This window comes from Triticum urartu, chromosome 6A (genome assembly GCF_056163025.1).
Source record: "Triticum urartu cultivar PI428250 chromosome 6A, HENAU_Tu73, whole genome shotgun sequence".
Classification (NCBI taxonomy): Eukaryota; Viridiplantae; Streptophyta; class Magnoliopsida; order Poales; family Poaceae; genus Triticum; species Triticum urartu.
In genome coordinates, this window is record NC_141878.1 from 291575698 (window position 1) to 291592286 (window position 16589).

Genomic DNA, 16589 nt, shown 5'->3' on the forward strand with positions numbered 1-16589 from the left:
CTGGGCGCTCACCATGGGCCTTGGCCCGGAACTGTGGAGAGGAGGAGGCATGCCCGCAGCTGGTCTAACAGATTTGGGCCACGGGGAGCCTCCTGGGTCGTCGGATCAGAGATCTGGCGGTCCAGATCGAGTGGGAGAAGGCTGCGGTGGTTGGTGGAGTGGATCCGAGGGAGGGGGAAGTGGATCTGGTTGGGTGGCTGAGAAAAACGAGGAAGATGCGGTGGCTACCTAGGGGATGGATCCCGAGGGGGTTTGGAGTGTGGCGGCGGCTGAGGGGGACAAATGCCCTAGTTTTTAGGGTTGCTGGTTATATAGAAGGTGGGATTAGGTTAGGGTGTATTTGGCCCCTCCGATTTTAATCGGACGGTTCGAGATAATTAGGCTAGGGAGCCCAATTAACAAAACGGAGATGTTTTGTAGATGTTTGGGGATGTTCCGAACACAACGGTGACGACTGCTCGGGTCGGGTCCGGGACAATTTTCGGACGCGCGCGAGGAGTCGAAGCTCTGTGCAGATAGGGGTTATGCGAACGAGGTTAACTGTGGACTGTGGAGAGCGGTTTGGTCTGAGAGAAGAGGGGCGAGATGCAGCCCGGCACGGTTTCCGGAGACCGAAAACGTCCGACGTTAGACCGGCTATAATGCCGTTGTAGTTTAACGGTTGGGCTATCAAACGAACTCCGAATGCGATGAAACTTGACAGGTGGTCTATCTACACTATAATAAGACCGCACGCCAACTTTCAACCCAAACCGAGAACATTTTCCGACCACTTATAAAATAATATTTCGAACATGCCGCGGACGCGTGCAAGTGTGTCTGGGCTCAGAACGGACAACGGAGAGAACGAGGAGGCCGGGACGCATGCAAGTTTTGAAAACATGATGATGCAATGCATATGGTGACAAGACAAGATGCAACACGCAAGCAAATGACAAGGCAACAATAGCGAATAACTGAACGACACCTGGCACAACGGTCTCGGGGCATTACCGTTATCTATTTTGCTATGTAATGAAAATCCGCGAACATGTCTAATATATGTCCAAATTTGCCGAAATTTATCGTGTTTAGCCGAACTTCATCGAACTGTGCCGAAATTTGCTATACAAATTTTATTTTTAAACGCATCTAGGGGCGATTCTAAAGACGGCGGCTGAGGACCAACTCATCTCAGACCCAATTTTTACGCCGGCTCACCCCCATGCGGCGATTTTAGGCTCCCGTGGGCCAACGGCCGGAGATGCTCTAACTAGTCCGTGGCTCGAACTCTATCACCAATTTTCTTCGGCTCGCAAGCCCAGGTCGTAACGGGTTGGGCCCTGTATATTACTATTTGGGCTTCTGCTCTGTGAGTGTGGCTGTCCTATCCTCCTCCTCGCCAACTGTAGAGAAAGAGAAGAGAGAGAGAGAGAGAAAGAGTGCACAGCGGCGGAGGCGATGGCGAAGGGCGGGAAGGGGTTGAACGCGACGGGCGAGTTTTTCCGGCGCCGTGACGAGTGGAGGAGGCACCCTATGGTGGGGAACCAGCTGCGCCACGCCACTCCGGGGCTAGGCATCGCCATCGTCGCCTTTGGGATCTACCTTGTCGGCGAGGCCGCCTACAACCGCCTCTACCGCCCCGCCGGAGACAACCACCACTAGATCTCCCCCAGAGGTAAACGCCCCGTGTGATCTTCACTTTTCTTTCCAGTCTAACCTAATGGGTGAATTTGGGATGATTTCAAGGGGTAAGGGCTTTTGCGGTGTTTCGCCTAGATCTATGATCTATCTATTGGGGACTGTGTAGTACTGTCTTCTGTCGAACGCATTATCGATTTACACGTTGGAAATTTACTGCAGCCCTGATTCGTCAAGTTGTTTGAGATTCTTACGTGCTTGTGGCATAATAGATGTTTGCAAAAGAGTGGACCGAAATGCATTACCTGCACGCATAATGATTCGTAAATTGATTAGTTTTTGCCCTGCATATGGTGATTCTGATCACCAGTCGAGCTGCATGTATGGCAACCGCACATGAATATCCATTTCATGGATGGATGGGTTAGAATAGAGATGCTGTAAATCTCAAGGCGCTCTTTCCGTATAGCAATACCCAAGCCCACCAGTAGAGCAGAAATTGCCAAGCATAATAGATCACTCAGACAGGGCAGTGCGATTCTTTTGGTTCTTCTTGATGACACAGAAACAATTGCCAGTCCGGCAACAAAGTAATCATTTCTTTTCGGCAATGTATGCTTGACCTAGAACAGATGCTGATTAAATTGTAGACTCGACAACACCGCTTTTGCAATTGCACAGCCAAAGAAATATGTTCTGTTGAGCTCTGGAACTAACAAAAATAGCATGTAGATCACCTGGCAATATTCTACTACCCATGTTATGTTCTGTAATGTCTTATTGTGAAATAATCCAAAGAAAAACATTATTTGTTTGTATTTAGCCATTCCTTTTAGACTTCTAGTCACTGAATTTCCAGAGAGATATCCCATGTTTCTGGAAGACCATATCATATCCTTTTTTCATCTTGCAGATGAATTGATCTCAGTTCATCTTCTAAGTGATTCCACTGAATTCCTTAATGGCCAATTTCATTATGGTACTACGTTTATGGATCTCTGTTGATGAACCATTTTTTAAGTCCATATTAGTTATTTCTTAGCTTTTATATCATATTCTGTTTATGAGAAACAAGTCATCCACAGAAATGAACTAATGATTGCTTGAGTTTCTATGAAAGGTGTATACCTTGAGATACATGGGTAGGTCAGCCGAATCACCAGTACTATTTAAGGCCTTAGGAGACTTATTGGCCAAAATTTGGATTGTGCAGTTATACTGTTGGAATGCTTCGAGAAGTATCTGGTTCCACTAAAGTTGTCATGTGCTCATATCAAGTCAGCATATGGCTAACACTAAGAAAGATAGTTTCACATGTAGCTGTATCTTATGTCAGTATGTTGTAAGCCCCTTTAAGCTTAGCTCATTGTGATGCTGGACAGATTACATGTTGATGGATTTTACGTCGATCCTAACAGTTGTACTAGAGGGAGTATGTGGAATTTGTAGTCGAGGGGACGTCATGTCAGGAAGTCAGGTGGTCTTGCACACAGAAAACAGAGACATTAATATTATTTGACTTACTCCTGTCCCCTTTCCATGGAACTAGGATGTTCTGTTCCTAGCCAAAAACTTCCATTACTGCTATGGCCAGCGGACGCGGATCTTTCTTCTCGGTGGATCTATGCGTGGGTATGTCCTTCTTTTGTTGATTTCTTTCTTCTATCCACCTGCTTCTGGATTTTCAATCCCTTCCCAAGCATGGAGATGGAGGATCTTCTTGAGTTTGAGTCCAAATGCTTGACCAGGGCAAATGTTGTTGAGAATTTTACCCATCGTCGGCTTCCTGCCTCCAAGTTGTATAAAAGCCATACTTCCTGCCGTGCTCTTTCTTTACATGTGAAGAATATAGAGGATTACAATGTCGAGGGGGACTCGTTGAGTCAAGGAAACTCGGGGAGTTATGATGCTGACGGAGGTGATCGCAACGGTAAGGGCCCGTTTGGATCCTCTTTGGCCCTGCGTTTCACCAGCTCCGCATGTGGAGCGGTGCCGAACGGCCCACCTCCGCTAAGCCAGCTTCACGAAGCCAACCCTCTCGCAGTGCAATTTCGCGGAGCAGCGGAAGCGTAGCTCCTCCAAACGATGAAGCAGGAGTTGCATGATTTATAGGAGAATGCCATTCCAAAGTGACCTGGGTACCGTTTAGATCAGAAAAAGCACTCCCGAACAAACCAGCTACCTCAGTGACCCCATGGTTAGACTAGCCCGTGCCTCTCCTCTTTGGCCCATGCTGATGGAGCCGAAGCTGCCGCTGCTGCCAAACGCTTCGCAGCTTCTGTGCAAAGCTGGCTTGGGCTGGCTGGCCGAGAAGCTGGCCAATTTGGGAAGCCAGAGAACTTTCGAATGGGGCCTAAGTGCCAGAAATGTTCTACGTGGTGTAGGCTACACTAGACAAAAGAAGAGGGTCCCCTTCTACGCCCTGCTAGTACCCCTTATATAACTCCGACTATGGAAAACTCCATGTCAATGCATGAGCGCGTGGGGAGATAGAACTCGGACGTGGTGTTGGTTTACAACATGTTTTGCCCTTTTCCTATGTCTCCCAGAGTGTTTTTCTTATCCTTTGATGCAGTTTGATGAAACGTCTCCTTCGTAAGCGGTGGCGCTTGGGCTGATGTCCTTGGGCCTGTGCCCTTTGGAGTGGCTACGAGGACCAGGCTGTAGATAATTTGACTTACCATGGACATATTTTCGGGACCTGGGATCAGCGATCTGCAAATCTAGCCATTCCAGTAGCAAATGCATTTCAATGATTCTAAGCCTCTCCACACAATGTTCACGTTATATCCATACACGCAACATGCACGCCTTGTGCAACGACTAAAGTTTAACAAATGAATACAAGGGTCTTACGACCAAGTTGCGGTTCTCACAACAGAGAAGAAAATATGCCTTGGACAGGTAAATTTAACAAATGCCTTAACAAGGTGTGCATGCTGATGATGTCATGGATTTTGAGTCGCTCGACTAGTCGTCGACTAGTCGACGAGTCGCATTTCCAGGGCCGACTCAGCCTCTCGACTCGACTCCTGGGATGAGTCGAGTGACTCGCGCGACTAGTCTCGACTAGTCACGACTAGTCGCGGTTTTTGGGTCGAACGACTCGAGGCAGCGCTGGATCTGGAGTACTCTCCTGCCGCCGTGCTGCTGCTGATGCTGCTGTGCTGCCTCGCTGCTGCTGAAGCTGAAGCTGAAGCGGCAAGAGGAGCGGGCTGGGAGGAGGAGCGGTGGCAAGAGAGCTGCTGCGGGGGAGTTGAGAGATCCATCGCTGGGAGGAGTGGTGGACTGATGGCAAGAGAGTGGCAGCAGAATGTGTGGCGGCTGTGGTGAGGGAGGAGGGAGTGTGGATTGTGGATTAGGTCACGGGAGGAGTATATAGCTACTAGATGGGCTTTTGGGCCACAGGGAAGTGCATAACTAGTGGTCCATCTTTCAGTTGGCCCTGGTTACTGCTGGTGGTGGTGTGCTCCTCCCCTCCTCCCCTGGTTGTTGCTGCTGCTGTGCACTTGTGCTCCTCCCCTGACTGCCTGCTGCTTAACTCACGTCGACTCGTCGCCATGTCGACTCGTCGACCGTGAGTCTAGACTAGTCACGACTAGTCTAGAGTCGCCCCTCCCAAGTGACCCATCGACTCATCGACTCGAAAACATTGGATGATGTCCATAACCCTTCCCAGACCACTGCCTGGGATAACCATAGCTAAAATCGTTATTCACCACTAGAGATCACATGTTCCGGATGTTACGATATGATTTGCAGTATTCAAATCAAAAGAATAAGTAAAGCAAGTTGAGTACCCAACTTTACCTGCAAGACTTACATCAGACCTAGCTACACATATGCATCAATATCAAAGGAAAGCGATATATGTGGGTTTGACTGCAACAAGTGCTAGCATACTACAACAGCCTGCTCTACTAAAGCTATGGCTACCAGAGGTAAGAGAGCGTACACAAGTCCATCTAGCTATCTACCACATCAATACACCACCATGAATCCTCCTCCGATTCACCCGCAAGTACCTGTCCATGACTTCCACACTTATCTTGGCAATTTTGTTAAGTAGCTGTGAAAGTTGTTCTATGATCAGGTAACAATCTCCCAAGTCGTCCATAACCGCAGACACGACTATGCAAATAGATTTAACCCCGAAGGGGTGTACCAATTTACCCATACATGTGCCAACCGCTCTAAATGCAAGATCATGAAGTACACTTCATGGGTTATGCTGGCATAGGGTGATCGACATGACACTTCCCCTACGCTGTAAACAAGTCTAGGGAGTCACCCACCTGAGTTGTACCCGAATCGTGAGTCCAGTAGAAGCTCCAAAATAGACCCAACTATTGTGTGACACCGGACCACTCATAGGTAAGACCACACCACCATCAGATCACACTTGTTACCAACTCGTGCTACAAATGGAAAGCCTGAACTATGTGACTCTTGGACAGGTTTGAGGTAGAGTGCTAAGCCGAGGGGGTTCCATATACCCAATGTGTGATTAGCGCGCTCAATCTTGGATCAAGATAATGAGAACTTGGGTCCTAGTAGTGGCTTAAGAGGAACAAACCTAAGAGGAACAAACCACCGTGTTCTCCAACATGGCCTTCCTTCCACCGTGTTTGCCTTTTGGTCATGTTTAACATAATTATATCTAGAAAGCATGCCACAAACATGTGTATTGTATATCCACCACCGTTATCATCACCCAAATGGATCAAGACTGACGCACAACCCTAAGCATAGCATAACTATGACAAGAGTTTAGGGCCAAATTCATGATAACACAAGCAATTACCAGACATGCTAGGATGTAAGGTAAAGGCAATATCATGTGACAAGTATAGGGCCATGCAACAGAATAAGAACTCTAGCTATTGAAGACTAGACAACTAAATCGATAATGCTAATGCAAGAATAAGGGAGAAAACGCTAAATGGGATGTGTCGGAATGAACAAGGAGGTTTTGCTTGCCTGATGGGCTAGTAGCCTGGTACATGGTCAGATCTTGCTCGTTGCTCACGTCATCTTCGGATCCTACCGAGTAAAAACAGAAACACTGGAAAAGCGCAAATGATGCATTTTACTACTACGGCAAATATAGCAACATGATCATGATATGCAATGCATGATATGGCGAGGTTGATGTTTGAAAAGACCTAATGCATGTTAGCAACAAGTTAAGTGTAAGTTGAATTGCAACTAAAATGCAATTCAATTAACTACACATTCAAAGAATAGGGTCTAATCCTGTTTTAGCTAAAACCATTTTTAAATGATGTTAACATGGCATATGGTGGTGTTTGGAATTAAACTAAGGGAATGCTAAACATTTAAAATGGAGCGGAATGATCATATGTAGCATTTTCATAATTCTCCATATTAAAAGAAAGACATTAATCATGGCTCAACACTAAACATAATTTTAGAAGTTATTAACATGCACAACAATGGCATATTTAGAATCTACACATTTTTTTTGATAATTTTGGTATATTTGAACATGTTTTCTTGAGTTAGTTATGGATTTTTAAAGTTTGCACAATTTTCTAGAATTTATTGTTTTAACTAGCAAATATGCCCGTGCGTTGCAACGGAAGAAAAACAATCAGATTATGCAGATGCGGTAGAGATAAAAAAAGTCTGAATCAAATGCCAGGATGAGATAAGGACTTCTAAAATGTCAATTCACAAACTCTGAATGATGTCTTGATGAGATAAGAGACATTTAAAAGGCCATCTTAAAAACTGAAAATGTGATGCTCTAATAAAGACTTGATTTTGTAAGGTGAGGCGCCACAACGAAATATTTTTTGGCTGAGCAAACTGCATTGATGGACCATGCCTGAGCTAAGACCGATGAATGATTTTTCTTGCCTTGACCTAGCGTAGCGGTGTTTTCCATAACCAGTAAAAACCGTGGCACCAGAATAAACATAGTTGTTTATGGAGGCAAAATAAACATTTAGTCATTTTCATATATCTTACAAAAACGAACCCATAGGAAGTTGTGTCAATTTTTGGAGGCTCAACGTTGTAGAGAACACGGAAACCTTTTTCTTATGCGACGCGTGGGGGACAAAATAAAATCATAAAATGACCTCTACAGATCCCCTAATAAAACCTCTACGCAAGCGATGGTTTGTTTTGTTTGTTATTTAAGGGTCTGTTTTAATTTTTGTCAACATTTTTTAAATTTCACTGACATTATTTTCAAATTACCAAATATTTGTTGAATACATGATCATTTTTTCAAAATCATGAACATTTTTTCATATTCTTTTAAAACGTGAATTTTTTCATAATATGCGAACAGTTTTTTGAATTCATGAACATTTTATGATTTCCTGATATATTATTTCAAAACTCACAACTTTTTGAAAATTTGATTTTTCAGAAATCCCGGATTAATTTAAAGAAGGAAAAACAAATATAAAAATGATAAAGAAAAAAGCAAAAAATAAAATAATAAAAAGCAGGGGCATAACCACAGGCACATGGCCGGCCCATTACTGCACGCTGGAAGTAGGAGGCTCGCAGATAAAAGGGGAGAAAAAAGAGCAGTCCCAGGGATCGAACCACGGTCTTGCGCGTGGAAGACTGGCGCCTTAGCCACTATGCTGCTTGTGTGCTTATGCAATGTGAGTGTATCAGTTTTTATAAGAAACAAACCTGTCGGCGTTTTCTAATACACTGAAATTTTTTCTTCACTTTTAAATGGCTGAACTAAACTAGTCCCTACACTAATACACTAATAAGGCCGGGCCCATATGTCAGCGACACAAGGGCCGATTTTTAACGCGGAGGTGCACGCGGTCGGGGCCTCGCTAGGCGCACACATGCAAGGCTGTTGGAGGAGGTGTGCGGGGCGCACGAGCACACTGGACAAGGCCAGGGACAGGGTGTAAGGCAAGGCACGACGGCTTGCCGAGCTCGGCCATGGTGGCCTGCCTCGGGCAGGGGGGTGTTGCTAGGGGCACAAGTGGGAGGTGCGCTAGCTCACCAACAGTTCAAGCTCGTGGTCCGGGAGGCCGAGATGGGCCGGAGAGGCGGAATTTGGTGACTGCGGCACACAACCTTGGCGAGGAAGACAACATGGTCGATGGCGATTCGAGGCGTCCCATGGCCATTCCTCTTGCCGGAAGACAGATGGTGCTCCTGAGACACCACGATGTGTCTCAAGGATGAGGTTGGCCACTTGTGCTACAAAGGTGTGCGATGGTTGTGGCCTCAGTCGTGGCCATGGCGACGAGAGGGAGGCGGAGCGGGCGAGAAGAGGGGGAAACGGCGGGAAGGAGGAACCTAGGGGTGGGGGACGCGTTAAGAGGGGCTAAGCCATGACCGATGTGGACATATTGGATGCATGCCGTACAGTCATTTTCTTAAAATTGTGCATTGTAATTAGAGTTTGATGATTTAAACCATTTCAATCCATGTCATATTTTGGGATGGGTATGTGAACTTATAGATGAACTCACGAGAGGGAGGCGGAGCGAGCGAGAATCACCACGTACAACTATGGTTAAGGAAAATCATACATTGTGACAGGTCTATATGCTTGTGTTGTTTCCTGTGATACTTGGAAATATTTGTTTTTGTTAAACATAGTTATATTCCGTCACAGTTGAATTTTTGATGCTCTGGAAATAGTATTTGTTTAACACTCCTCTGTCCCTGAATAGGTGGTGATAAATTGAATCAGTGAATACTACTCCCTCCGTTCCAAATTACTTGTCGTAGAAATGGATGTATCTAGAACTAAAATACATCTAGATACATCTATACCTGCGACAAGTAATTCGGAACGAAGGGAGTACTTCGTAGTCTACTTCAACTAATTTGTATTTGCCCTAGGTTTCAATTGTTTGCATTGTGGCAAAATGAAATTAGCAACTCTAGTTAGCAGATAACATGGATCTTGAATGTTAAATGGCTAGCTATAGCATGCCATTGACTTTCTCGGCCTTTTAGAAGTCGATTAAATTCTATATGTTTGTGCTGTTTCCTGTGATACTAGGAAATATTTGTTTTTGTTAAACATAGTTATATTCAGTCCCAGTTGAGTTTTTTATGCTGAGCACTACGAAGCACCGATACTGATATGCGTATCAGTATTAGGCCGATACTGATGCGAATTCGCCATTTTGAAGAAGTGCCAATACAGGATACGTTTTACTATTTAAAAAAAAGGTATAGAAGTTAGGAACAACAGATGCATGTAGCTCTGGGGAGGGGTCCGACCACTTTGGGTCTATTGTACGCAGCCTTTCCCTACATTTCTGTAAGAAGCTGTTTCCAGAACTTGAACCCCTGACCTTATGGTCACAATGCAGCAGCTTTACCACTGCGCCAAGGCTCTCCTTCAACAGATAATCATATAGATGCACGAAAATGAAATGATTGGTTTGGCTGTACATTTTTTGCATGCCTTAAGAATAAAAAGACCTTGCAATTTTTTAATCCAATTGCTTGCGTAAATCATTTACCCAAGCTTTCTTTAATGTAGTATTTGGTCCTTCTCCCCTCCTCTTCTTAGTGCTTGCACTCGATGAAGCAAAACTTGCAGAACCACTAGGCAAGGACACATTTTCGTTTTGTTTTGTGTTAATGCAGCTTGAGCCATTGCAACATGGCTCCACAATGGCACCCTTAGATTGGTAGGTTCAGCAGGAGGAGCCATCTGAAGGAGAGGATCATGTAGTATTTGGTCCTTCTCCCCTCCTCTTCTTAGTGCTTGCACTCGATGAAGCAAAACTTGCAGAACCACTAGGCAAGGACACATTTTCGTTTTGTTTTGTGTTAATGCAGCTTGAGCCATTGCAACATGGCTCCACAATGGCACCCTTAGATTGGTAGGTTCAGCAGGAGGATCCATGAAGGAGAGGATCAGAGGAGATGATCATGAGAGGAGAAAAGACAAGACAGAAGAGGAAGGGAGCTTAGCTACGGTGGCTGGCGGCTGAATGGCTCAGTGTACACATCTTGGTGGCTGGGGCTGAGGGTGAGGGGGGAGTCGGAGATGAGGACGAGGAGGAGTCGGTGAGGATGGAGGAGCAGCTCCTCGTCGGCTCGTTGCCGGCCTGCTGCACCTCTGGGTGAGCAGCCGCCGCCTGCTGTGGAGCTCGGGAGAAAAGAGGGGGAGGGAAAGGATGGGGCGTCGGGACTAGGGTTGCCTGGTTACTCGATCTCTTGTTATGTGGGCTGGGATGTTATGGCCGATTTAGCTAGGCCCACCGGGCAATCTTAGCCCACAAGTTATCTTAGGTTAATTCTTATGCAAGTTATCTAGGTTATAAATATAGGCTGTAAGACTTTTTGGAATTAAGCAATAAGAATATTATTATCCCTATTGCCTGGCTCCTAGAGGAGCCGGAACCCTAGCCGCCTCTAACCCTAGCCGCCGCCATCTCCCTCCGACGCGCCGGCACTCAGCCGCCGGCGCGCCCGATCATTGCCCCGTCCCACTCCATCCTTCCCCTACAACCTCCGGAGCAGGTCCGGTAGGACCCCTGGTTCTACCAATTTGGTATCCAGAGACTCAGGTTCGATCATGTCGTCATCAACACCCACGCCGCCGCTGCCCATCATCACCACCGCCCCGATGACCACTGCCGGGTCCCCAACGCCGCCGGCCCCGATCACCTCCGCGCCACCGGCCCCCGCCACTTCCGTGCCACCGACAACCTTCGTCTTCACGCCGGAGGAGATGACCAGCACCCTGTGGGACCTCGTGACGGCCGTCCAGGGCATTTCCCTGTACTTGGCCGGCCCGCACACCACCGCGCCGGCTGCGCCCCCCGCCTACAGCCACCCGGCGACGCACTGGCCGATCCAGAACGCGTCGGGCCCGAGCCGGACGCCCCTGCTGCCGTTCCAGGCGGGCTACACCGGCGGGCCCCCGCCGCTGTTGCACCTGCCCTGGTACTCGGTACCCGCGGCGATCGCCAGGGCCCATCCGTCGCTCCAGCCGCCGCCCGCCCCAGCGTCGTCCTGGCCGTAGGGCCCGCGCCGGTTCTCGCGGCGCCAACCGCGCCTCCCGCGCCCGTCGCAGTGGCCGCAGCGGCCGCAGTGGCCCGCGTCGGCCCCAACCGCGCCGCCCGTGCCGGTCCAGCTCCCACCGCCGCCGCCCAGCTTCGGATCGGGCCAGTCCACACCGGGAGGACTTCCGATCCAGCAGGTCCGGTTTCCGCCGTCACCGTCCCCGATCTCGGCCTGGCTAACCGGGACGTCGCCACCGCCAGTTTACACAGAGGCCGGGGACCCACCGGTACCCACGCTGCAGTCTGGGGCCTCGTCCGGCTCCGCGAGGGCCTATGACGGCCTCCCCACCGTTGACCGGGCACCGTCATCATCACTGCTTCGCATCACCGAGCCGGTCGGCCATGGCGCATCAACCCAGACGTCGCCACGGTTCGCCAAGATCGATTTTGCCACTTATGATGGCACGGAGGACCCGCTTAACTGGCTCAACCAATGTGAGCAGTTTTTTCGTGGCCAGCGCACGCTCTCGTCGGAGCGCACTTGGCTGGCATCCTACCACCTCCGCGGTGCAGCCCAGACCTGGTACTACGCCCTCGAGCAGGACGAGGGCAGCATGCCCCCTTGGGAGCGCTTCCGCGAGCTCTGCCTCCTTCGCTTTGGGCCTCCGGTTTGCGGGAGCCGCCTGGCGGAGCTCGGCCGCCTTCCCTTCACCTCCACGGTGCAGGACTTCGCCGACCATTTCCAGGCCTTGGCATGCCATGCGTCGGGCATGACGGCGCAACAGCAGGCCGACCTCTTTGTCGGTGGACTTCCGGATCACATCCGCGTGGATGTGGAGCTTCGGGGACCCCAGGATCTCCAGTCGGCCATGTATCACGCCCGCTTGTTCGAGCGCCGCGCGGTGGCCATCTAGCAGGAATCACCGTCCCGGACCGCTGGGTCGCTACTCGGGCCGGATTCCGCGCAGGGTCGGCCTGCGCAGGCTTCTGCGGCACCCCTCGCCGCGACCGCGGCGCGCCCGTTCCGCCGGCTCACCTCAGCCGAGCTACTCGAGCGTCGCCGTCAAGGGTTGTGCTTCAACTGCGACGAGCCCTACACGCCCGGCCATGCCTGCCCGCGACTCTTCTACCTGGAGGTTGCGGACTACATTCCGGAGGACACCGTCGCCGACCTGGCCGCCCCAGCTGTTGAGAAGGTGTTTGACGCTGGTTGATCGCCTCGGGGAGTTCTGCAAGCGCTTCCCCACCTTACAGCTCGAGGACGAGCTGTTTGTGCAGGCGGGGAGAAGTGTTATGGCCGGTTTAGCTAGGCCCACTGGGCAATCTTAGCCCACAAGTTATCTTAGGTTAATTCTTATGCAAATTATCTTAGGTTAATTCTTATGCAAGTTATCTAGGTTATAAATATAGGCTGTAAGACTCTTTTTGGAATTAAGCAATAAGAATATTATTATCCCTATTGCCCGGCTCCCAGAGGAGCCGGAACCCTAGCCGCCGCCATCTCCCTCCGACGCGACGGCGCCCAGCCGCCGGCGCGCCCGATCATCGCCCCGTCCCACTCCATCCTTCCCCTACAACATCCGGAGCAGGTTCGGTAGGACCCCTGGTTCTACCATGGGACGTATCCAAAAAGCACCCGCCAAGTATCCAACAAGTATCGGTTTTGTTTTAAATTGTTTATTTCTGAATACTCACATGATACATATCCACCACGTATTGGAGAAGTATCCGTATCAGATACGGTATCCGATACGGGTACGTGAGGTCAGTGAAGTATCCGTTCATTCGAGGCTGAGCATAAGCTCTGTAAACAATTATAAGACTATTTAGTATTTGTTTAATACTCTGTTCCCGAATAGGGGCGGTAAATTGAATCAGCGAATACAACATCGTAGTCTACTTCAACTAATTTGTATTGCCCTAGATATCAATTGTTTGCATAGGTGAGGATGGATCTTGAATGTTAAATGGATAGCTTTAGCATGCCATTGACTTTCTTGGCTTGTATAAATCGATTAAATTCTGGCATGTGCTTACGCTAGCATTGTCCAGTTTAATTATGTTGATCCTAGTTGAGTATATTTATGCTGGAATTGGGTACCGTGTTTGAATGGAAACAAATGGAGATGTATATCCTTAAAATAAAGGAGGTAACTACGGAAGTTGCAAAATTTTGTGGTTGTGATTCATCTCTCAATCCAGCGTGCGTAGTTGCTTCGTTTGTTATCCGATATGTTTTCTTTGCTTAATATTTTGATCAATTGGTGATATTGCATGTTGCAGGTAAAGTAGATGGAGCAAACTTTACCGAAGCACCAATGTTGATCTTTTCCGGTTTGATCTCATAAGGTCTGCATGACCACCTTGTAATTCGCGATCAGGAGACGTGCTGTTGGTCCAACTAGTTTTCCTGGAACGCGTGTCCTTTAAATCTGATACTATTTTGTGGTTATACTCGGCATCTGGACATGGCATTGTTTTTTTTTTGACCCTAGGACATGGCATTGTTTGTTCTTACATTACTGAACTCATATATCTACAAGTTAAAGTTGAGTGCCCGTGCGTTGCCACGGAATAAAAGAAACATTGTGATCATTATTTTAATTTTGAAACAATATTGAATATCATTTAATTTTTACTAGCAAATATGCTAGTGCGTTGCAACAGGAGAAGAAAAATATCCTTGCATCCTTTTATTGCATGTGTAGCTATATGTTTGACAACGTAAAGAAAATGATTTGTGTGATATAATACTACTTTTGTTTTGGATTACTAAAGATAATTGTGGTAAATGTGCCTGGACTATTGGAGTCAGACAAAAATATTATATGCACGATGTTTCTTTTTTGACTGGGATATGCACGATGCTTAGATCATAACATGTTTTGAACATAAAAGAAGAGTAACTTATGTAGCTCGGGTGTATTCTTTGCAGCCGCCCTATCTGATGGATCGTCATTAAACCATGATATGCAAGCCCCTCGTCCGTTCTAACCGTCCTGCTGATATTGTAGGTAATTAACTTACGTATATCCCCTGCAAAAAAAAGGCGTATATAAACAGGTTTTTTTTTTGAGACAAGCGTATATAAACAGGTGTGAGTTCGATGAACCAGCACTAGCTAGCTTTTTTCTCGTGTGACTCAGCGGGCCATAAGAAAAGGCCCAGCGGTGCAACCACGTGACCATGGAAGGTGACGAAAAGGTGACGAAGCGGTTGGTCAATGGAAGCAAGAGTATCCGCCATGCCCGTGACCATGTTGAAATAGTCTGTGATGGTGCTATCGAGGAGCTTCACCTCGCCAAGCTGTGTACGGATAGCATGGGTTCGCGCCTACGACTGAGACACAAAGCTGGCGTGAAGAGCAACCCACACATTATGAGACGTAGCAGCAAAGATGACCAGCAACGCCACACCCTTGGTGAGAGAAGATTGGATGGCGGATATGATGGCCTGATCCTGAGTCACCCATGCATGGTACGTCGGGTGATACGGTGAAAGACACGGAAGTGTCCCGTCGACGAAGCCCTCCAAGTAATGGTTGTGGAGTAGCAGCACATGTGCACGCCATGATAGAGTTATTCGGCGTAGCTTCACCGGTATGAGGTGCGTAAAGTAGAAGGGCTGGGGTGCACTGCCAAGGACAGTCGCAACATGCTCCACGTGTGCGGAGTGTGGCGCATAAAAGCTCGGGTGTGGAGCACCACCGAGAGTCGGCACGACAGATGTCGCTGACGGAGTGGCCGATGGCGCGCCATAGGGCGGTGCGGGGGCGCCATACATCATCGCAGGCGCACCTAAAGATGACGGGTGTCGGGGTTACGGTCCTGACAATGAATACTAGGGGTACAAAACAGGGGCAGAGCCTAGCTACGGCGTAGGTGTAACACTCGGTGTTTACGAGTTCGGGCCCCTCTCGGAGGAGGTAACAACCCTACATCTCGTGCCTTGAGGCTTGTTTTCTTGAGGGGGGGGGGTATGATTACAGAGAATGATTAACCCTTGCTCTAGAGGAAGAGGACGGCTTATATGGAGTGCACTGCAGCCTCCTTCACTCCCACGTCACTAGGGTGGTTAATACCCATAACTACGACAGTTACAGGTGTAAATAGTCGCAACTGCGGCAGTTACATGTAATGGTAGCTATGACTATACTTAAAGAATGACTTAAGATTCCTCGACCGTTGCAGCTCCCAAGTCGTCCCTTCATCTCCCTTGTCTGAGTGATAGTGGTCACGCCGACTGGAGAGTGGGCGTCCGAGTGCTGTCGAGGTGTCCAAGTGGACTTCCAGTTATACGCATCCGAATGCTCATGTGGTCCAGAGACCTACCAATGATGGTGTGGGGCCCTAGTGAAGGAAATATGCCCTAGAGGCAATAATAAAGTTATTATTTATTTCCTTATATCATGATAAATGTTTATTATTCATGCTAGAATTGTATTACCCGGAAACATAATACATGTGTGAATATATAGACAAACAGAGTGTCACTAGTATGCCTCTACTTGACTAGCTCGTTGATCAAAGATGATTATGTTTCCTAACCATAGACATGAGTTGTCATTTGATTAACGGGATCACATCATTAGGAGAATGATGTGATTGACTTGACCCATTTCATTAGCATAGCACTTGATCGTTTAGTTTGTTGCTATTGCTTTCTTCATGACTTATACATGTTCCTATGACTATGAGATTATGCAACTCCCGTTTACCGAAGGAACACTTTGTGTGCTACCAAACGTCACAACATAACTGGGTGATTATAAAGGTGTTCTACAGGTGTCTCCGAAAGTACTTGTTGAGTTGGCGTATTTCGAGATTAGGATTTGTCACTCCGATTGTCGGAGAGGTATCTCTGGGCCCTCTCGGTAATGCACATCACTTAAGCCTTGCAAGCATTGCAACTAATGAGTTAGTTGCAGGATAATGTATTACGGAACGAGTAAAGAGACTTGCCGGTAACGAGATTGAACTAGGT

The 16589-nt window shown here is 47.9% G+C and overlaps 1 protein-coding gene across 1 annotated transcript; it reads left to right on the forward strand.

The window, feature by feature from the left end:
- Positions 1–1346: 1346 nt before the first annotated feature.
- LOC125513268 (NADH dehydrogenase [ubiquinone] 1 beta subcomplex subunit 3-B) lies at positions 1347–14210 on the forward strand. Its single transcript, XM_048678339.2, has 2 exons — positions 1347–1657; positions 13890–14210. Exon 1 carries the CDS (start codon positions 1441–1443, stop codon positions 1642–1644), a length of 204 nt encoding a protein of 67 aa, XP_048534296.1. The 5' UTR covers positions 1347–1440; the 3' UTR covers positions 1645–1657; positions 13890–14210.
- The last annotated feature ends 2379 nt before the right edge of the window (positions 14211–16589 follow it).

Bases quoted from the DNA above. Each gene is read 5' to 3' on its own strand.
- LOC125513268 (XM_048678339.2), top strand. From the start codon at position 1,441: ATGGCGAAGGGCGGGAAGGGGTTGAACGCGACGGGCGAGTTTTTCCGG.